Raw genomic sequence first — 19,464 nt, 5'->3', positions numbered from 1 at the left:
TCTACTGGATATAACATAAATCTCCTGCTGCTGCTTATAAGGGTGTTTTGTCAGAGGACAAAGTACATATGACTCTGCCAGTCTCTATCACCTGGCCCGTTCCCCAGATATCAAGTTCAAAAGCATTTCACGGAAGCACATGATAATTACAGGGAAACTCTAAGCCAGGAGGTATAACCAAAGCCCTTAGTCAAAGCTGTTTAGCAAGATCAACCCTGGAATTTCATCCTCCTCTGATTTGTTAGATTTGGGATTTGCAACGGTGACACACACATGAATTTAGAATCAACAGATAACTTATCACTGTATTTTTTAAAAATGCACACAAGAAACTAACCCATCTTTTTCCTCTAACTCGCGACCACTATAGTCAAAGAAGATGTCCGAGTCTTCGGCCAGCGCTCTTTCAATGACCCGGATGGTCCGATCAAAAAAGATGAGAAATTCCTCTGAATGAAGGATCTGCTGTTTCTCTTCTTCTGTCAGCTCCCTTGGAGGGGCTTTTTATGTAAAAGAGATTGTTAGGAAAGAAAAAAAAAGGACAATTAAAACATCTCAAGAGGAATCCAACTCTTGAAAGAGACTGCTTATCAAAGGAATGAGAAGACACAGCGAGATAAGCCTTGTAAATCTCCAGTCTAAATTACTCCCACATTCACACAGAACGTTTTTTGCAGATGTCTTCACTGCCAATTTTACAAAAAGATTTCATATCTGGCCTGCTTACTGTTTGGAAGAGCTGAAAAATATTACCAATGAAAATAGATTGGTGGGTTCTAAGCAATCAGTTTTGAATAACGTCATTGTCTTTAGAACTGAAAAAAAAAAGGCTGAAATAATGAATATTAGAGAAATCTAAAACTATGTATATTAGGGACTACTGTACAGCTGCACATATTAAATAATTAAGAACTACCTATGCTATGATCCAGATAGCACCTGTCCTCTTTCTCTGGATAAATTCATTTTATTTTAGATGATGACCTGATAAGGCTGACTGATTGCTATATACATTCCACTCAAACCCTGACATGTCCTTCCAAACCCCTTTCACCCCAAATACCTTCTGTTTGTACACAAACACATGGAACAAATAAATGCTTCTGTGAGACACCTCACAATTGCTTTATGCCTCACTTTTCTAGCATGGTCGAGCTTATCACGAATCCTGAAGATGCAAAAAATGAGGCAAAGAAGATGAAAAAAACCCAGCAATATGTCATAGTGTCTGAAAGAAAGTTCGCTTCAGAGTCACAATGAAGTTACATAAACTGTTTCTTCAGTAGCAGCGTTTACATAAACCGATAAAGGATTAGGAACTCTCCCAGACTCAGAAAGCCTCAAGGGCAGAAACTGTCAGCTGAGCTTTGTGGTTCTTCAGGAACCCCATTCAACTCTGGGCAGGGAGCCCTCGGTCCACATTTGATTGATGACTCTTTCCGTGGCACCAGAAGTGCCTGAAGTTGAAGCTACAGAAGGGGGTAGTGCATTACGATTACAGGTGGGTCCCTGGTGGAATCACTCACCCACTGGCTTTTCCAAACACTTCTACCACCATCCCCGTATAACCAGGACCAATGTCCATATGGCCACATGGTCAGAGGACTCTTTCAGGTGCAGGCCTGGAGCATAATGTTTTACGTAAATGTTACTTGCTTCTACTCATGGTATCTCAAAGCCACTGTTCTGAGAAATGGGAACTGTCCAAAGCTCTTCTGCAGAGCCATGTACAAGAAACTAGCATGACCCTGATGTAGTTGGTTCACACCTTGAAAAATGCTCTCCAGGTAACATTATAACAAAACAAAACAAAAAAAGATAAATCCACTCCAGCAGAAGATCTTCTCCAAAAACAGCCCATCCCATAGTTTTTAAATATAGTTAGAAACATTTCTTTGCTGCTGAAGTCTCCAGAACCTGAAAGATGCCAGTGTCTGCTGGGACTCTCCAGGAACCCCCATCAACTTCTGCTGAGCAGAACTGCCCAGACACCGGCTTAAGAAATAGTGAAACGGACCATAACAACAAGAACTCTACAAAACCAACATTTCCCGTGCCATACGTTAGCTTCGATTCTTCAAGCAATTAAAGGTCTCTGGGCAAAGCAGGCCATGATACCTAAACACTAAGTCTGGTTTAAGGGTTCAAGCTAAATACACTGGGCAAATAGTTAAGTATTTAATCATTACTCTTTAGGTAGCAATTTAGTAGTCTACTTCTTAAAACTCCTATATATTAGTATGAAATTCAATTTTTTCACCCATATGTAAGTTCAAGAAAACAGTAAAACCATTCAAAATGTAACTAGGCAAAGTAAATAAATAAATAAATAACCCTACAAAATGTGAGGGTTATTTTATTTTGGTTAGTACTGTTACATAAATAAATAAACTTCACTAAATAAGGGTACTATAGGAGCAAGGAAAATGTCTTATTTTAATAGCCTCGTTTAGCCTTAGTCACTGTTGATGGATGACCAAGGCACCCTGGAAATTAGGCAGAGACAAGACTTTTCCCCTCTATTCCATTTTTATAATACTAAAAAATAGCTTTCTATTCTCTGTTTATCTTTTTCAGCTCCTTCTATTTCACCTGTATCTTTCCTTACAGGTCCATTACCTTGACTAAAAAATAGTATCTGTGTAATTTTCTGTAATTTTTTTCTCCCCTGTAGCTTATTGTCACTTTGATCTCATCTTTCAAGACATACAACTTCTCTCTAAGAGAAAAATAAATGGCTGATCAAAGTGTATTTGCAAAGGCCAAGTTCAGGTAGGTGAAGCAGTAGCCTCTTCAGATATTATATTTGACAATACAATATTTGGCTTAAAATTAAATTGCTACTGGAGCAAAACAAAGGATATATCTTATATTAAGCTTTGATGTCTAACAGGGATCAAATGACAAGATTTGTTAGCACAAAATAATAAGATGCATGTGCAGACAAGTAGTTTTTTAACATCGTAAACAATATTCAACTTAGGAGTTAAGTAGGACCACAGGCATTTTTGACAAAATCCCAAAACCTCCCATACTTAAAAATTTTTAAATTGATAAATGTTGTTACAATGTAATGAAAATATAATGGAGCATCCAAGAACCATAATGAAAAGCTGCATTCGGAGATGAAACCTCTCCAGACATCATATTTTATGAAAGAAAATTGGTTGATTAATGGAATCCAGAAGGTTCAAAATACAAGCATAAACAACTAGAATCAGAATAGTTTTGCCCCAGGATAATCCCCAAATCCCCCCTGAAATATTTGTTTCTGCAGCTTTTCCCTATCACTGGAACCTAGTCAATTTTTTAACATACTCACTGCATGAAAAGGCAGGATTAATTTTATAAGGCATATCAGAGCAAAACATGGGCATTATAATATTTTATTTTCTTATAAGAAATATTATAGCAGGTTTGTTGGGGTTTTTTTTACAACAAAATGTTTATTATTTCTGCCAAGAGCTAACAATAATTTTTGCATCTAAAGTGACTTTAAAGAGAAAAAGATTCCTTGTAAAAAGCAGAATATGTGAATTTGACTTACATGTGGTCCAAATGACATGACAGATTTCAAACTTAGCAAAATTTATCTGAACAGTTATATTTAGCTTGAATAACAAGTATGAAAACACGGGCTGCATTCATGAAATTCAAAGTTTAGATGGCTGCCTAATTCTGTGAATTCATGTCCTGCAAAATTAAAATCTAGTATACATTTTATTTCAGGGTTTACTTTATATTCTACTTATTGTAGAAATGTTAATTTATCTTGGTTTTACATATGAAAACACTTTTTTATGTCTTTCATGATTAGTTTAACCTATTTTCTCGAGTTTTCTTATCAACCTTAATGTGTATTTTTTCAGTTTCTTTTAAATTTATTTTTTTATTATATTTTGGGTTCTTGGAATTTTTTTTCTCTGTAAAAATGTAAAACTCATCATGAATTTCACAATTTCTATTGAGTCTTTTACAATATCTTATTTTTGGTTAAAAGTTATTTTAAAAATATCCACTTGTCTTGCCTTGTTTCTATGATGTAGTTTTAAATTTCAATCTAAAATGACATCTTTTAATGTTTTTCAAAAATATATTTAAAAGACAAAAAATAAATAAATAAAACCCCACAAAGCTTAAGTTTAAAATCAGATTAAATAGGAGGATGGCTCTTACGAGAATTTTACAGGGAAATCAATTCATAAACAAGCAACCCAAACCAGACTAATAGAGAGGGCATCCTCCACTGACGTGAATGTGAGGTTCAGGAGCTGACATGCATTTACACGGGTGAGGTGTCCGATGCTGTTGTTTCAAACCTCCAAACCTGAAGACACAAAGACACTCCCATATACAAATTCCCTACATTTTGATTATAAGCTAAAACGTACCTGCTGTTTTTCTCTACTCTGTTGTGGACAACAGAGTGAAAACAGTCATACATCAAACCCATATTTCTTTACTGTTTAATGCATTTTGATGTCACATGGGCAAAAATGTCAAAAGCCAGTGAGCACTGATTATTTTCCCATCTCCCCTCGCCACTTTTTTTTTTTTAACTCCAAAACAGGCCAGATTTCTCAAAAATGTGTTCACTGGTTTGAAACCATGTATGTCAAGTTTCAGCCCAGAGCAAATTTTTATGGCTGAGTAATAAATCCCTGAAACTCAGGGTTCATAATGGAAGTGCTGACACAGCCCTAACTACCATGCAGCCGTGTGAATGGCGCCACGATTATATCTGCCAGAGATTCTTTCAAAAGTTTGCAAAATACTGTCTTGCTTTAAAAAACAACAACACAGAGTTTGATGCCATCATAAACATGCTTTTAACCCATTATGTGCTAATTTGCAGAAAAGCCGTTAATAGAGAATAAAGCTCACCGAGCAGCAGTAATAGAAAATGTATTGCAAACGTCTTCTTGACTTTTAACGGGACTTTAATCAATTCCATGAAGCATGAGTAACAGTTGAAATTAGAGGGTGTTTCTGCTCAGAAGTGAAGAAGGTGGTTGCAATGTTTTGCCAGAGTAGACAATTTGGAGGTTGGGGTGTGGGGGTGGGGGTGGAGGGGGGGTGGAGGGGGGTGGTGATCTGTGCCAAGACGTGCAAAACATACCCCAGCTCCTTATCCCCAGTACATCTTAAGGACATTTTGCAAAAGCAAGAAGCGGGTATCTTAATCAATTCGGATTTATTTTGTCTCATGCTACACCTGTGTCAATGATATTTTATTCACCAGCTTTAAAAAAGTATGTTCTTAGTAGAAGTTTGAATGTGAAATCTCTTCAATCAAATCCATTTAGAATCTCTCAAGAAAGGTAACTTTATTCCCTTCTGTGGATGCCACTATTAGAGATGAATCCACTCCTTGCCCTCCATTGTGCCCCGGAACTTGACTGTAACCAACCTCAGTGCCTGAAGACTGAAGTCAGTACACGTGACCAGCATGGACCCTTTCCTCCAAACGTCCCCAGTGACAACCATGTGACACACATTGTGCCAGAACCATAGGCATCTTTAAAATGTTAAATCAAACGGGCTTCTAATTAGAGTTATGTTGACCTATATTGTGGGCATTCGGTAGGAAATATGGAAGGATCTTTTAAATCCACACTCTGTTCTCACGGACACTCCATTGATCAATAAAAATGACAATTTCAAAGTTCTCTTTTACCTGCAGGGCTGAGAATCTAGAAGGGATATAAATCAGATTTTTAGGGAAACATCACCTGTCGTATTGTCTTCCCCTTTCTTTTTCTTTGTTATAATTTTTAAAAATTTCAATTACAGATGGCATACAGTATTATATTAGTTTTGGGTGTTCTGGTTAGACACTTCTATACCTTCTGAAGTGATCGCCCCATAAGTCTACTACTCATCTGACACCATATGTAATTATTATAACATTATTGACTATATTCCCTATGCTGTACTTTACATCCCATAACAATTTTCTCTTTCGCGTTAGTTTCCTTGTTTGTTTGTGTGTTGTTGTTTTGCTTTCTTGTTACGTTATCATTGGGAATATATAACAAAGCTTTTAGATAGCACAATAATTGATAACAAATGTCTTATTTTATCATTATTCCATAATAATTTTACTGAAATCATGCCTGGATTTGTTGCTGGAATTGTGGATGGTTTGCACTCTATTTGCTTCTACCAGTCAAAATAAAAAATGACTCTTGCTTTGGAGATTAAAGTTCATGTTGCTAAATGTAATGTATTGAACAATCATAGAAAACCTTCCCACACAGGGGGTGTACATTTAATTTTTACTTACCTCTAGAGTCCCTTATGGTAATAAAATAAATAAATCAAATAATGACACAATTTATCTCCCACACCATACCTTCTTTCACTTCCTGTTTTTTGTCTTGATTTTCCAATTCTGAATCGTGGCCAATTTTAGGTTCCACCATATCCTCATCATCTTCATCCTCTAGAAAAAAAGAGAGAGAAATGCACTATTATCGTTCCTTCAAATCAAAGCCTTTGGTTGATGGTGGGAGGTAGGGGCAAAGGGTAAAGTTCCAATCATTTAGGGCAACTTCTAAGTGAATCAGTCCACAATGAATGCCCAAGATATATGTTCATGAATATATAAATAAATTATCTCCAAAAGGAGCCTCTTTGAAAGTCCCCCCAAGTTGCTGAGAAAGCCGCCCTGAGTCAGCACCTGCTACCTCCATCTCCAGGCCCTCACCACATGGGATGTCTTGGAATTGCCTCTCTGACCTCTGAAGCTTCTTCAGAGATGGCCCCAAAACAGATCTTAAAATGTTTCCACCTGGGGCACATTCTCCACAGGGGACACCTGCTGTACAGACGACTCATTTCCAATTTAATTCTCACCAAATTAATTTGTTTTTGACCTACAGGAAAGGGTTAAATACAGGTCTGACCCCAGGTCAAATGCCATTGGCAAGTAAACCACCAGGGGTAGGGCCCCCAAAAGTCGTTGCCATTGGCCTCTGAGAAAGCAACCAACCCACATGGCATTTACACATCCAGAGCAGCTCATGCATTAATGTGAATTTAATGAGCACTAACAAATGGACCCAGGAGGCTACCACTGCCAGATGTTATAGTGCCCTTCCTGCCCTATGCAAATGTGTGTTCACTCTCTCTCTCTGCTCTCAACCTGCCTGTCTCAGAGGCCCCTTTCATTGTAGGCCTCTTGGAATCATCAGTCACGATGTAGGGGAGAGTCCAAAGGTCATAAGAAAATCCAACTTATAAAAATAAAATGATCTAAAGAATTAAAACTTGCTTTCACAGTTTTTAGTATGTTACCCTCACTCTTAAGTATTATATTCACTGAAAGTTACTGATTTTGTTGGTTCAAATGGAGTTTAAAATAAATGACTTCATTTTCTTCCCTCATACATTCATTCATATATTCATTCATTCAACAAATATTTACAAACCTTCTATAAGATTTCAGGCTCTCTATATAGTCCCATTTCCATCACAATAAATCCTGAGACATATTAACTCAAAACTTCAGTATCAAACAACTAGAGAATGCCCTATAAATGCACACTTAAATGTCCAAATAAATAAGTATGGATAACCTGAAAAGTAACTCCAAAAGTTCCCACTATATTAAGCAAGTGATTTGTGTAAGGAATATCAATTTTTAAAACATGGACGTATAAAGTATAGCAGTGCAATTTAGATAATTAAATTTTTAAGTGGGAATTTTCATTGAAATATATTACTCTCTACACATGTATATAGGTTGTGTCATCAACCTCATTACCTTATAATCACACTATATATACATATCAGAAGAAAATATAAAACATAAAACACTTTTAAGGAAAACTGTAATAATACATTTATTAATACACACTGATGAGATAAAAAGTTGCACTGAAATTTTGAAAAGAACACAGATTTTTAGATAAGTAAATCTTTATAATGTTAATAACGCCTCTAAGACCTTATCCCTATATAAAGATATTACTGCTGTCTACCCACTGCAAACCTGCTTGGAAATTCCTGAATAAAACATTCGCCAACACATGTTGTATCTTCATGATCCAAAGACCTAACACAAAGCCTGGTGAGGCACTGGCTGGAGGGAAGTGTCCTCTTGTGCTAAACCTTGGATAGGGAGGCAATTTTCCAAAGGATACTGATTTGCTGAGAAAATGGCCCCATTTCTAAACATTCTAGAGGCATTTTCAGAAAATGCAATGGATTCAGCAGCAACACCCTGACGCTTACTAAATGCCAGCAACTCCAACAAACAAAGGTGGTTAAGGCCCGTGTTATTATGTGTTGAACTGGGCACCCCCAAATTCATATGTTGAAGACCTAACCCCAACAGCTCAGAATGTGACCATACTGGAAATAGGGTTGCTGCAGATATAACTAATTAAAATGAGGCCATACTGAAGTAAAGTGGGCACCTATTATGCCCATAAAAAGGGGAGGTTTAGACAAAGACTCACACACAGAGAGAACGCCATGGGAAGATGAAGGCAAAGATTGGGGTGATGCTTCCACAGGCCAAGGAGCACCAAAGATTGCCAGCAAACTGCCAGAAACCAGGGAAGAGTCATGGAGAAGTTTCTTCCTCAGAGCCTCAGAAGGAACCAACTCTGCCAACACCTTGATCTCAGAATTCTAGCATCCACAACTGTGAGACAAAAGCTTCTGTTGTTTAAACCACTCAGTTTCTGGTACTTTGTTCAAGCAGCCCTAGCAAACGAAAATGCCAGGCGAGTGCCTTATGTCTACTGGTATGATCTATGCCCTAGTAGAAGAGATATAGGAGATACACAATAATAATACCTATGGCAGGGATGAATGCTTGACATGCATACATACTCATTTATCAGAACTTGGTACCATTAGGCTAATTTTATAGATGAGGAGACAGAGTCATGGCCCATCCCCCACCAAAAAAATACCAAAAAACCTCCAAATCATGTCAAGCCATTACACATGCTGTCCCCCTGCCCACAGCACAACATGGAACAGAAATGTCGAGGAAGAGAAAGGCCTAAAGTACAAGCAGGTACGATATTCAGTTGCAGTACAAGGAGGCGATCGTGGAGGTAGACATCGCATGGCTTCAACATGGACCGCTCTTCCACATAAGGCTGAGTCGAGGAGAAGTTAGGTTTCACATCCTGGAGAGCTACGCAATGGGTGGTTTTATTATTCAAGAATATACATGCTGCATCCAAATTCTCGTTTTCATTTCAGAACCCACTGCCCTGAGACCCGACCAGCCAGCCATCCTTACTACAAATTCCTCTGGTCAGACAGACGCACAGTCTGGGTGGGAGCAGGACGTCAAGAGAAGTAACTGATCTGAGTTCGAGGCTGGGGTCTACCACTTGCTAGCCTCTTGATGTTACACAATTCAGAGAAACTCTCCGAGCCCCGCTTCCTCCTTTGCTGAGTGGGGACAATAATCCTTTCTTAAGCCATCAAGAGAGTTGGGAATACTTGTTCCCAGAAACCTTCAAGCTGGTGGTGCCTTAGCTTGTATGTCAACAAAGATTTATTGAGCACTTAACAGTAGGACGTACCTGGTGCTGGGAATCTGACAAAGAACAAGACAGACAAAAATCTCTGTGCTCAAGGAGCTTCTATTCGAGTTGCTGCAAAGAAACCTCAAACCAATAAACAAAACATGCACTGTATCAGGTAAGTGCTGGGGGGACTAGAAAACTGGGAAGGGGGTTGGGCATGCAGAGAAGGGGAGGGAGAGTAGAGGTTTAAAATGGAGTGCTCAGGAAAAGCCACACTGAGGTGACATTTGAGTAAAACATTCAAGGAGTTAAGGGAGGGAGCCGAGTGAAGATCTTGGGGAAGTAAAACTAATAACAAAGTCCTCCCTCTCATTCACCAAGGGATGAGATGGGTCAAGTTCTACATTAATTTATTATCAGTTCCATTCACTATGGGGTTGTGCTTTTATCAGAGCCATGTGGTCTCTACATTCACATCTTCTAGTTCTTGAAATGAAGCCAGTTTCATCAAATGACTTGAATTAGTCAGCTTAAATAGTATCAAGTTCTCACCGGTCACAGATATAAGGGCGTTTGTTTTAAACATTAATTCCTGGAAGCGTCAAAAAGCAGCATCATGACAGAAAGTGGCCCTTAAAATTTACTGGAAAAATATTATTCTATAAGGGCTTGGCCATAGAAAGGGCTAGGTTTGTGATAACAATGTGCTAGTTTATCTAATGTGTTAGGTCATCTAATTCTTTAAATAGAAAATCCTTCCCCAGAGAATATGTGTTTGATGAGTTTTTTTTTAAAAAAAAACCAACAAATATCTATTGTGTTTATAATATGTACAAAGTCCCATAATGAGATACTGTGAATAAGAGAGAAACAAAGTTTTTAAATAGTACCTGCCCTTTTAAAGTGGTTATAAACCAGTTGTAGGCATTAGTTTGTAGTGGCCACAGAATTCTTTGTCCATCAGTCTTTTAAAGACACAAAGTAAGAGTTTCAGTGGATTTGTTAAGGAAATAACACAAGAGACTGGTTTGTTTCTCTGCATACTGATATGTTTGCCTTGCTCAGCAAAGAGAGTGTATTTTCCTTTAAGACTCAGGTTTCCTTTCTGGTGCAATTGGAATTACTTCTGTTGAAACCATTTTCAAAACAGTTAAATAACGGTAAAGAAAAGGATTTATGTAGACCCACTACAGACTACTGATATATGAGTTGTGCCACCAGTTCATACCCGGTTACATTTCCTCTGAGATCGGAGGGGAAAAAAATTACCACCCATGTGTGGTTTCCTGAACCAGGTCCACACCAGAAATTAAACTAGAGGCAGGAGTTAATGACCTGTCAGTGACGGGGCTAATTTCAAACAATGGCATCTTTGGGACACATTATTTTATTTAGCACCCAAATTCTGCCTCTCCCGTTGCTGCATTCTTTCCCTCTAACGTGGGGAAAATCTTTAGTAACCACTGTCCTCCTTCCTTAAGTGTTTCGGAAGGTCTACGAAAGAATAATTGCATGTTCAGCAGCAATCACCCGTAACACTTAGCACAAGGCCGGGCCCTTTGTGTGAGCTCCACAAGGGCTAGTTTCCTCTTCCAGTCTGTGGTTCCAATAAAGCCGACGTAGTCGATGTGAACATGCCGTCGTCGGATTGTTGAACTGCTCTGATGGCCTCACAGATCTGAGACACTGGGAAGGGAGGGTAGTGGGATGTTGTTACTGCTTGGCAATACAATATAAAAGTCCCCTTCTGTCTGGGGAGGGGGCATGGACCCCCTTGGGGTGCTGACATGCCGGGCCCTGCTTTCTTCTCCTGAAGCCCAAGGGAAGACATTATTTTAAGCTCCATCTCCTGGTGGCCAGGACACAGGTAGTTAGTTACCTGGGCAGTCAGAGCAGATGCTCCTAACTGGGGTTTTGTCTTTAGAGCCAGGAGACAAAGCTGAGGGGACATTAGGATTCGTTTTGGGCAAAAGGCCATAGTAGCAATGGTGTCCAACATCTTGGTCAGATCGCTCCAGGGGCCCACCGTCTGGGCTGGTCCCTGCCCTTTTCCAAGTTTGTTCCTTCGGCCTCCTGTTGATTCAGTGAGCACCAGATTTCTCTCCAATAAATCTCACTAGAGGCGGTGTCAGCATGGGATTTCCTTCTAATAAGTCCCACTGGACTTGGTGCCGGTTGCTTGCAACCAGCACTCGAGTGACACAGGGCAGCCCTCTGTGAATGGAATGGCTGTGTTTTATAAGGTCAATGGGATCTCACTTTCCTGTGCTCTCCCAGGGCCTGCAAAACCCCATTATAAGAGGGTGTGAATGCCTGGATCGAGCCCTTGCTGCCATATTCTAGGCTTTCCACAAGGGGACTGCGGCCCTTCCACTAGCCATCACATGGGAGACTAAGTCTGGTCAGGGGCAGGACAGCAGGGAGCTCAGTAGGCCATTTCACTCCATCCTTCTTGATGCTAAAGGCCACCTTGCTGCTGCCAATGGGTGGAGGCACAAGGCAATTACCATATGACTTTGAGTCGAACAGGCCAATGACTATAAGATGCACAATTACTATATGTACCAGTAAGAAAAAAATGATACTGCTAATTAAACCATAACACATCATCAATTCTAATGTGAAAAATTGTGAATGTTGGAGTTGATAATTTGTGGCTCAGAAATAAATAGAAACTAGTTTCCGAAAGATAGAAGAAATGGCAAGAACACAGAGTCAACTCTAAATCAAACTTATTGCTGTGCTGTTGTTGGTGGACAGGCTTGGAGCAATACAAAGGCACATTCATGTTTTGTTTTAGATGTATTGCTTTCAATGTCAGAACAAATGCCCTAGACACTTTTATATAATTCTATGTATAGACGCTTCAGATGGTGATTCTTTTTATAACATATTAAAATATTTCAACAGAAAAACAGAGTTAACTCTCAAATATAAATTTGTTTTCAATCAAAAAAATAATGCACTTTAGTGAAGAGAGACTTTGCAGTTCTGACTTTGGCCTCATTGTTTCTCACATCCAGTGCCACTCTGGATGACATTTATGTCACAAATTAGTATCCCCAGCTGAGATGGGCCTTCTGGGCCTGTGCGGTACATTCCAACACGAATGTTCCACAGGCACCTCACACCTGGCATGTTCAGAGCAGAACGCCTGCCTTTTGCAGAGATCTGCCCCTTTGATTGCAATCTCCATCCTGCCTCATGGGGACCACCATTCGCATGCGGTCACAGCTGGACACCCGAGTACCACTTTCAACCACCTTACTCTTTTCCATCAGAGCCAGTAAGAAAGGGCCTCTGAGTCCCTTCAATTCCTCCTCCAAAATCTGTCTCAAGTTCACCTCTGTCTTTAATGCACTGCCCTAGTCCAGGCCATTACCATCTCTTGCCTGGGGTATTACAGTAGCTTTTTTTACTGGTCTTCCTCCCATTGCCCATCTTGCTCTATATTTATAGTAGTTTCATTTTTAAAAAATACATCTATGTATCCTTTCTCCACCAAAAAAAAAAAAATCTTCTGTAGCTCCCTATAAGTTTTAGTATAAAAGTCCAATAGCTCCTTTTTTTTTTTTCCACCTCATCTTCCATTGTGGGCAATGCACAGTCACCCGATGTCCCAGTAGGTTCATGCCTCAAATGCATTGCACATTGGTTTTTTTCTGCCTGTGTTGAGCTTCCCGCCAATATCCAGGAGGTGTCATTACTAGCCCATTAGGATGCAACTCTGGAGCTTTATACTTCCTCCCAAGCAGATCTGTTGAGCCCCTTCATTGTTCCACCAACCCACCTTCTACGTATGTCTATGACAACACATCTTAGTCCCTTGAAATTAGGTTTATGTATCCATCTCCACAACCAGATGAAAGTCCCTCAAAGACCGACTCTTGTTAGTCTCATCAATGTCAAATACTGAGACTAGTAATATAAAGACAGGTGATTTTTCTGGAAAGGGAGGAGTTTTGAAGCACACCATTTAGGACACTCTAGGACCAAACAAGTTTGAACTTCTTTCTGAAGATCAGTTTTCCACTTTTAAGAAACATAGATTTCATTTGAATGTTATTTAAAATTCCAGAAGGAATTCAAGGTATTGATGATGCTAAATATAGCTTTTGAAACCTCATTTATCTCCTTCTCAGACAGCCCTTTAGTCACATTCTGAAATATCTCTCTAAGGGGCCACCTGATTCTTGATGAAAATACTGCTGCCAACCAGTCCCACAGAGAAATTGGAGGCTTTTAAAAACACGGTGGACAAAGTCAGATTTTGTTTAAGAATATGGAGTCCATGTGGGGGCTGCAGGGCAGCAGGGGGAGCCTGGAATGAGAGGACAGTTAGAGGGTAAGCTATAGTTGTAATCCAAGCAATAGATAATGAGAACTTGACTTAGGGTGGTTCAGTTGCCAGTGAGTGTGATGAATTGAACTGTGAATTTAGACCTGTGTTTGTACAGCAGACATTGAGAGCTCACTCAAGTCACCCTACCCTTGGACCAGCTTCGTGTACAGCTTGCCAATTTTGCCAGGCGTCCAAAGAGAGCCACCCTCCCTATCCTATCACAGCGGCCAAAATAAAGTATAACATGCACCACTGAATGCTTACACAAACCAAGGTGAGCGCCTCTGTGCTTTAAAAATATGCAGGAACGACATATTTTGTGGGATTTTCAGTAAGCACTTTGTTAAATATACTACATGCTAATATTTAAAACACCTTCACTTTCTGGTCTAGAAAAATCTGGCCCGAGTAAAGAAAACATACATTTCTCATCAAACAGAGCACTCCTGTTAACACTCTAGGCCACATCAGTTCTCTCCGAAGGCTCTAACATGACAGTACTTGGAAAGTTTACTTCCTGATGGAATGTCACCCAAGGCATTGCAAATGAGAGGAAATGAAAGAAAATATTCAAAACGAAGAGAGGAAGCCAGAGAATAGTACTTTTTAGCAGCTGTTTCTGAAACTCATAACTGTGCTGACATATAATATGCATGCAGTAAATATGTGTTGAATGGAGTCCGTGTGGATTAGTCGGCTTGCCTGGGAGGACAGAGACTAGGAAAAGAACAATGCTCTTCTCAGAGATGTCCCTGGGTAACTTCAGCATTTGATGTTTGGGATGGGAACGCTGATTGATCTGTATTTTCATATACTTTCCTCCTTAAACATCTTTAATGGCTCCTTATTTCCAAGATTAGCTCAGCTTTTAAGGCCCATCATCATCTGACTCCAATGTAATTCTCCAGCATTGCTCAAAGCAGAAAAGCCCTTGACTCAACTGTGTATGAAACAGGCCAAGTTTGTTGTCAAAAACTACCCTCTCATCTTTCCTTTCACTTAGCCTTTTACATTTTTCAGGCCTCCATCTCCCAAACTTTCTAAGAAAGTCATGAAGCCTTCAGCCACAGAAGAAATCAGTTAGATGAACTAATTCATACTAGTGGATTAGAGAATGGTAACCCAAAGTAATTCACCTCTAAGGGCAAACTGCAGTTCTTGCAGAACCTTAGAGGGAGATATTTTGAAGGAGCAAAGCAACCCCTCAAAGCCAGAATCATCCATGGCACAGTTCCAGAAAGCAACACTGCCACTGTATTTCATGTGAGTAGGCCTCTTGGGTTGAGTAGGGCACAGACTCTGTCTATCCTTGGCAACCTTATTTATATAGATGAGAGAGAGAGAGAGAGAGAGAGAGAGAGAGAGAGAGAGAGAGAGTCCGGGCAATAATTCAAAACACTTGAAAATGCAAAATGCAATTCTAGGCTGTTTAGAAAGAGAGAAGGGACCCCTAGCTTTCTCTTTCAGACTTAAATGACTTTTGCTGCCTGTTTTGGATTTTGGCTAACTCCATCCCCTACTTTCTGTTTCCTCTACCATTTCTTCCAAATGTGCAAATCCCCTTAAGAGGGAACATTGCCCTCTTAAGGAAAGTGGAAAAGAAAACTTGGGTCACAGAACCAGAGACATCACCATATCTAACTTTCAGCAGCGACTGGAGATTTGTCCCCAGTAAAGTAAAACCTTCCAGGTCTCCAGGTACTAACACAGTTATTGTTATGTTAATTAGTGAAATCTAGAGTAAAAGAAATAAAAACCATTTATAAACAGAAATTGTTTGTGAAAAGAGAGTGGTACCTTCCATCACTAAGTATCATCAGCTCTGTCTATTAATGTCAGCAGTCATCACATCTGTGTCATCCCACTCTTACATGTTCTCTAGCATTCCTTTTATTAATAGGATCATACCTTGTTAATTCTATCTCTTTGTATCCCTTTTACTTTCACCTCCTTCTCTTTGGCTAAGGCCATTACGACCTCTAATGTAGCCTGCTGTCATAGCTTCCTAGCTGGCATTTCTCCCTCCAGCCTCTCTCTACCAACAACACTCAGATTAATCCACTTAAAACAGTGAAAGTCCCCAACAGTGCACATGATGTGCAAAATAAAAGCTGGATTCCTTGGTCTAGTGTCAAAGTCTTCTAGAATCTGGCTCCTGCCTGAATTTCTTCTGCTGTGTTCATCCTCCCATGCTCTTGCCCCCACACACACTCCAGTCAGCCTGCACGGGTACTTTGCTGCACAAACTCCCACATTTCCATCTGTCCTTTGGTTTATGTTGCTCCCTCAGCATCAGTGTCAGGCACTATTCCAGGTGCTAGAGAGACAGCAGTGAACAAAATGGACAAGACTTCCTGCCTTCATGGTGCTTGCATAATAGAGAAGATAAATCAAGTATGCAGCATTAGAGTTGAAAATGCTAAAGAGAAAAGCAAAGTGGGTAAGGGAGGTGGAGAGGTGGGTATCACAATTTTACATAGGTAGCTAGGGGTCCTTACTGAGAGGTGGCATCAGAAAAAAAGACTCAAGGAACTGAGGTATCAAGCCATGTGGGCAAAGCATAGGTAGAGGAAACAAAAGCACAAGGGCAGGATTTTGCCTGGAGTGTTCAAGGCCTTGAATAGCTTTCCCCGCATGTAAAATCCAGCTATACTACAAGATCTGACTCAAATACCCCCCTGTTCCCCATCTCTCCTGCTCTTCTTCTTGAAAGGGATTTCTTCCTCATTTAACCTTTCACAGGGTCTCTCAACTTTTTTTTCACCCAATCAAAGAACTACAACGTTTAAGAGTATGGCATTTATCACTCTGTACTTTATTTACCACACTTTCATTTTAAGTAGAACACACCCCTGTATGTCTATGAGTTTTCTTCGTCCAAGTATCTGAATTTCTTGGGAGTAGGCTGCATTAATTAGTCATATTTATTTGCTCCCATATTGTTATTAAGTAAATATTCCTGACTGTTCTAAATGTTAATAGTCTCATTTCCACAGTAGTTCTAAGGAGTACATTTTCTCAGCAGTGTCTATCCCCAATGTTTTAGCTGAAAATGTTGAGATGAGCTCAATTTCAAACTTTAAGTTTGCTTTTCTTGACCACTAGGTCTCATCTTCACTGACAGCAACAACTTGTCTAAACTACCCAGAAAATCTCCACACTCACTGTGAGGTTCCTGGTCCTTTATTTTGTTTCCTGTCCTGGTCATAGTCACTAGGTATTTACTCACCTCCTAATATGTGCTCAGGTCTGTTTTAGGCATCATGGAAAAAAATAGCTATCGATTTAGTGATTCATATATGTCAAGCTTTGTGGTAACTGTTTTATGTCCATTAACCCATTTAATCCTCATAGTAACTCACAGAGGCATACACAATTAGTTCTCTCCATTAAGTACAGTTGACATTCAATATTATTTTATATTAGCTTCAGGTGTACAGCATAGTGGTTAGACATTTATATAATTGAAGAAGTGAGCCCCCAATAAGTCTAATACTCACCAGGCATCATACGTAATTATTATAATATTATTGACTATATTCCTGTTGTACTTTACATCCCTGTGACTATTTTGTGGCTACCAATTTGTACTTCTTAATCCCTTCACCCTTTTCACTCAGCTCCCTGAATCCCCTCCCATTAGGGTCCCTGTTCAAATTCACATAATCTATGAGGTCTTCCCTATCCAATCTGTATACTATAGCAACATGCCTCACACCATTCTACCCTCGCACAAGACACTTGCTTTTCCCTTACCCTGATTTTAAAAAAATTTCATAGCACTAATAACTATCTGATTTTATAAATTTATGTATGTGCGTATTTATTACCTGTCTCCCACCACTAGAAAAGGAATTCTACAATGTCATTCACTGTGTCTCTTCTTTGCTGTTTCTGAAGCACCTAGAAAATAGCTGGATATATGGTAAATGGCAATAAATACCTGTTGGATGGTAAGACGACTGAATGCACAAAAGAACAGCAAGGCAATACTGCATCTTGAAACCAACACGCAACACAATTCCAACCAGCAGAGTAAAGACATCCTTGTTATGAAAATCAGAATCCCTCCTTCTCATCATGGATGCTATAACCCCACATATCTGGTTCCTTGAAATCGGAATTATCTATCTCTTCAGCATTCATATTCTCTAGAAAATGGAAATAAGGTCTTCTGAGTGCTTTGTGCTGACTTCCAGTTCAGCATTTTCTCATTCTGGTGTCCAATCCCCAGCCCAGAGAGAACTGATATATTTTCCATCTGGAAATACATCAGAATTTATCACAGTCCAATTCTCAGGGAAGATCATTAACACATTTGTTTGCTTTTATCCTGACATTAACAACTCTATTTGGGGCTAAATTATTTCCCCTGGTTTCAAAGTCCAACTTTTCCCATCAAATACAAAGTCCCTTGTCTGTCAGTGTAATAATTTTCTATTAATTATAAAAGAAGAAAGTTAGCAGTTTGAGAGTCTTAAGAAAAGCATTTGTCTAATCCAAGCGACTGATTTTTCCAGTTACTTGGATTATGTACAACTCTCAGTTGTGGTCAGATTCACAGATTTCAAAGTGCCCCTTGTTTTTACTTTCTGGTCAGTCTAGACAGACATGGTTCTTTCCTTCATTTTTCAAGCTGTTGAAACATCAAGATGGTCAAAAGAATCTGAATCTCTAGAGAATAAACTGAGCAGCACTTCACTGGAGACTTCAAAATGTTCTACTGAATACCCCCCCCCCCAAATAGAAAAACAACCTCAGTGGTACCAGGAGAGATTTCACTTCAAAGGCTCAGTGTGAATGTGAGAATGAAACTGTGACAACAAAAATAATGACCATGACTGTCCTATTCGGAGTGGAAAAAAATAGTCTAGTGGTCAGAGCATGGGGTTCTGAAATTTTTGCTTGTTCTCAGCTATTTCAGTTTCATGCTGGTGTCCTCACCCAACCTAAATTAACCCCTTTAATAATAATTCTTCTATTCATTGTAGTTGGACCCAGGTTCTTGAGAAACTGCTATGTATAAGGCATGGCTACATCCTATGGGGGCCATGGAATTGAATCAAGAAAGATGCTTGACCTCAAAGGGTTTTGCATTTGGGCAGGGAAATGACAGTTGTTTATAAATCTCTACATGATGAGGGCGAGTGCTTAAAGATGTGTGATGGGAATTTAAGAGGGATAAAAACAACATCCGACAGGAAGAGGATGGACAGAGAGAGAAGAAAGGGAAGCGGACCTTTTATGGAGTTGGGTGTTGCAGAATAGTAGGATCTAGGCAAGGATGTAGAGATGGGAATGCAGAGAGTACTATTCCAAGAAGAGAAAAGAGCATGTGCAAATGTGTAACAATGGAAAGATGTGTACAGTGAATGGCAGGTAGTTCAAGAGGAAATAATGGAAGGCCTTAAACGCCAGAATAATTAGGGTCAGGCACATTTGCTATTGGATTCACAGCTCTCTTGAGAAGCATTGTAAATCCACATTGCTTCAACTAATGTCAAAAGAGAGTTTTAAGAATCCCTAGATACTTACTTAGCAGTGCCAGGACCCAGGAAGACATTTTTCCCATTAGAAATTTTGTGGTAGATAAATTATCTACATATTTCCCCCCAGAGATAGCAT

The 19,464-nt window shown here is 39.5% G+C and overlaps 1 protein-coding gene across 5 annotated transcripts in view; it reads right to left on the bottom strand.

The window, feature by feature from the left end:
* DYNC1I1 (dynein cytoplasmic 1 intermediate chain 1) overlaps positions 1-19,464 on the bottom strand; it is a 274,473-nt gene that overhangs the window by 113,912 nt on the left and 141,097 nt on the right. For all 5 annotated transcript variants that reach the window (XM_023750671.1, XM_023750669.1, XM_023750673.1 and 2 more), the window contains 2 exons: positions 6,356-6,445; positions 338-500 (listed from right to left, as the gene is read on the bottom strand). In XM_023750671.1, the coding sequence (XP_023606439.1) occupies positions 338-500; positions 6,356-6,445 (253 nt within the window). The remainder of the gene's footprint in view (positions 1-337; positions 501-6,355; positions 6,446-19,464) is intronic.

The sequence above is a fragment of the Myotis lucifugus genome, unplaced genomic scaffold, assembly GCF_000147115.1.
Source record: "Myotis lucifugus unplaced genomic scaffold, Myoluc2.0 scaffold_15, whole genome shotgun sequence".
Lineage (NCBI taxonomy): Eukaryota > Metazoa > Chordata > Mammalia > Chiroptera > Vespertilionidae > Myotis > Myotis lucifugus.
This window is presented reverse-complemented; position numbering and strand designations above follow the sequence as displayed.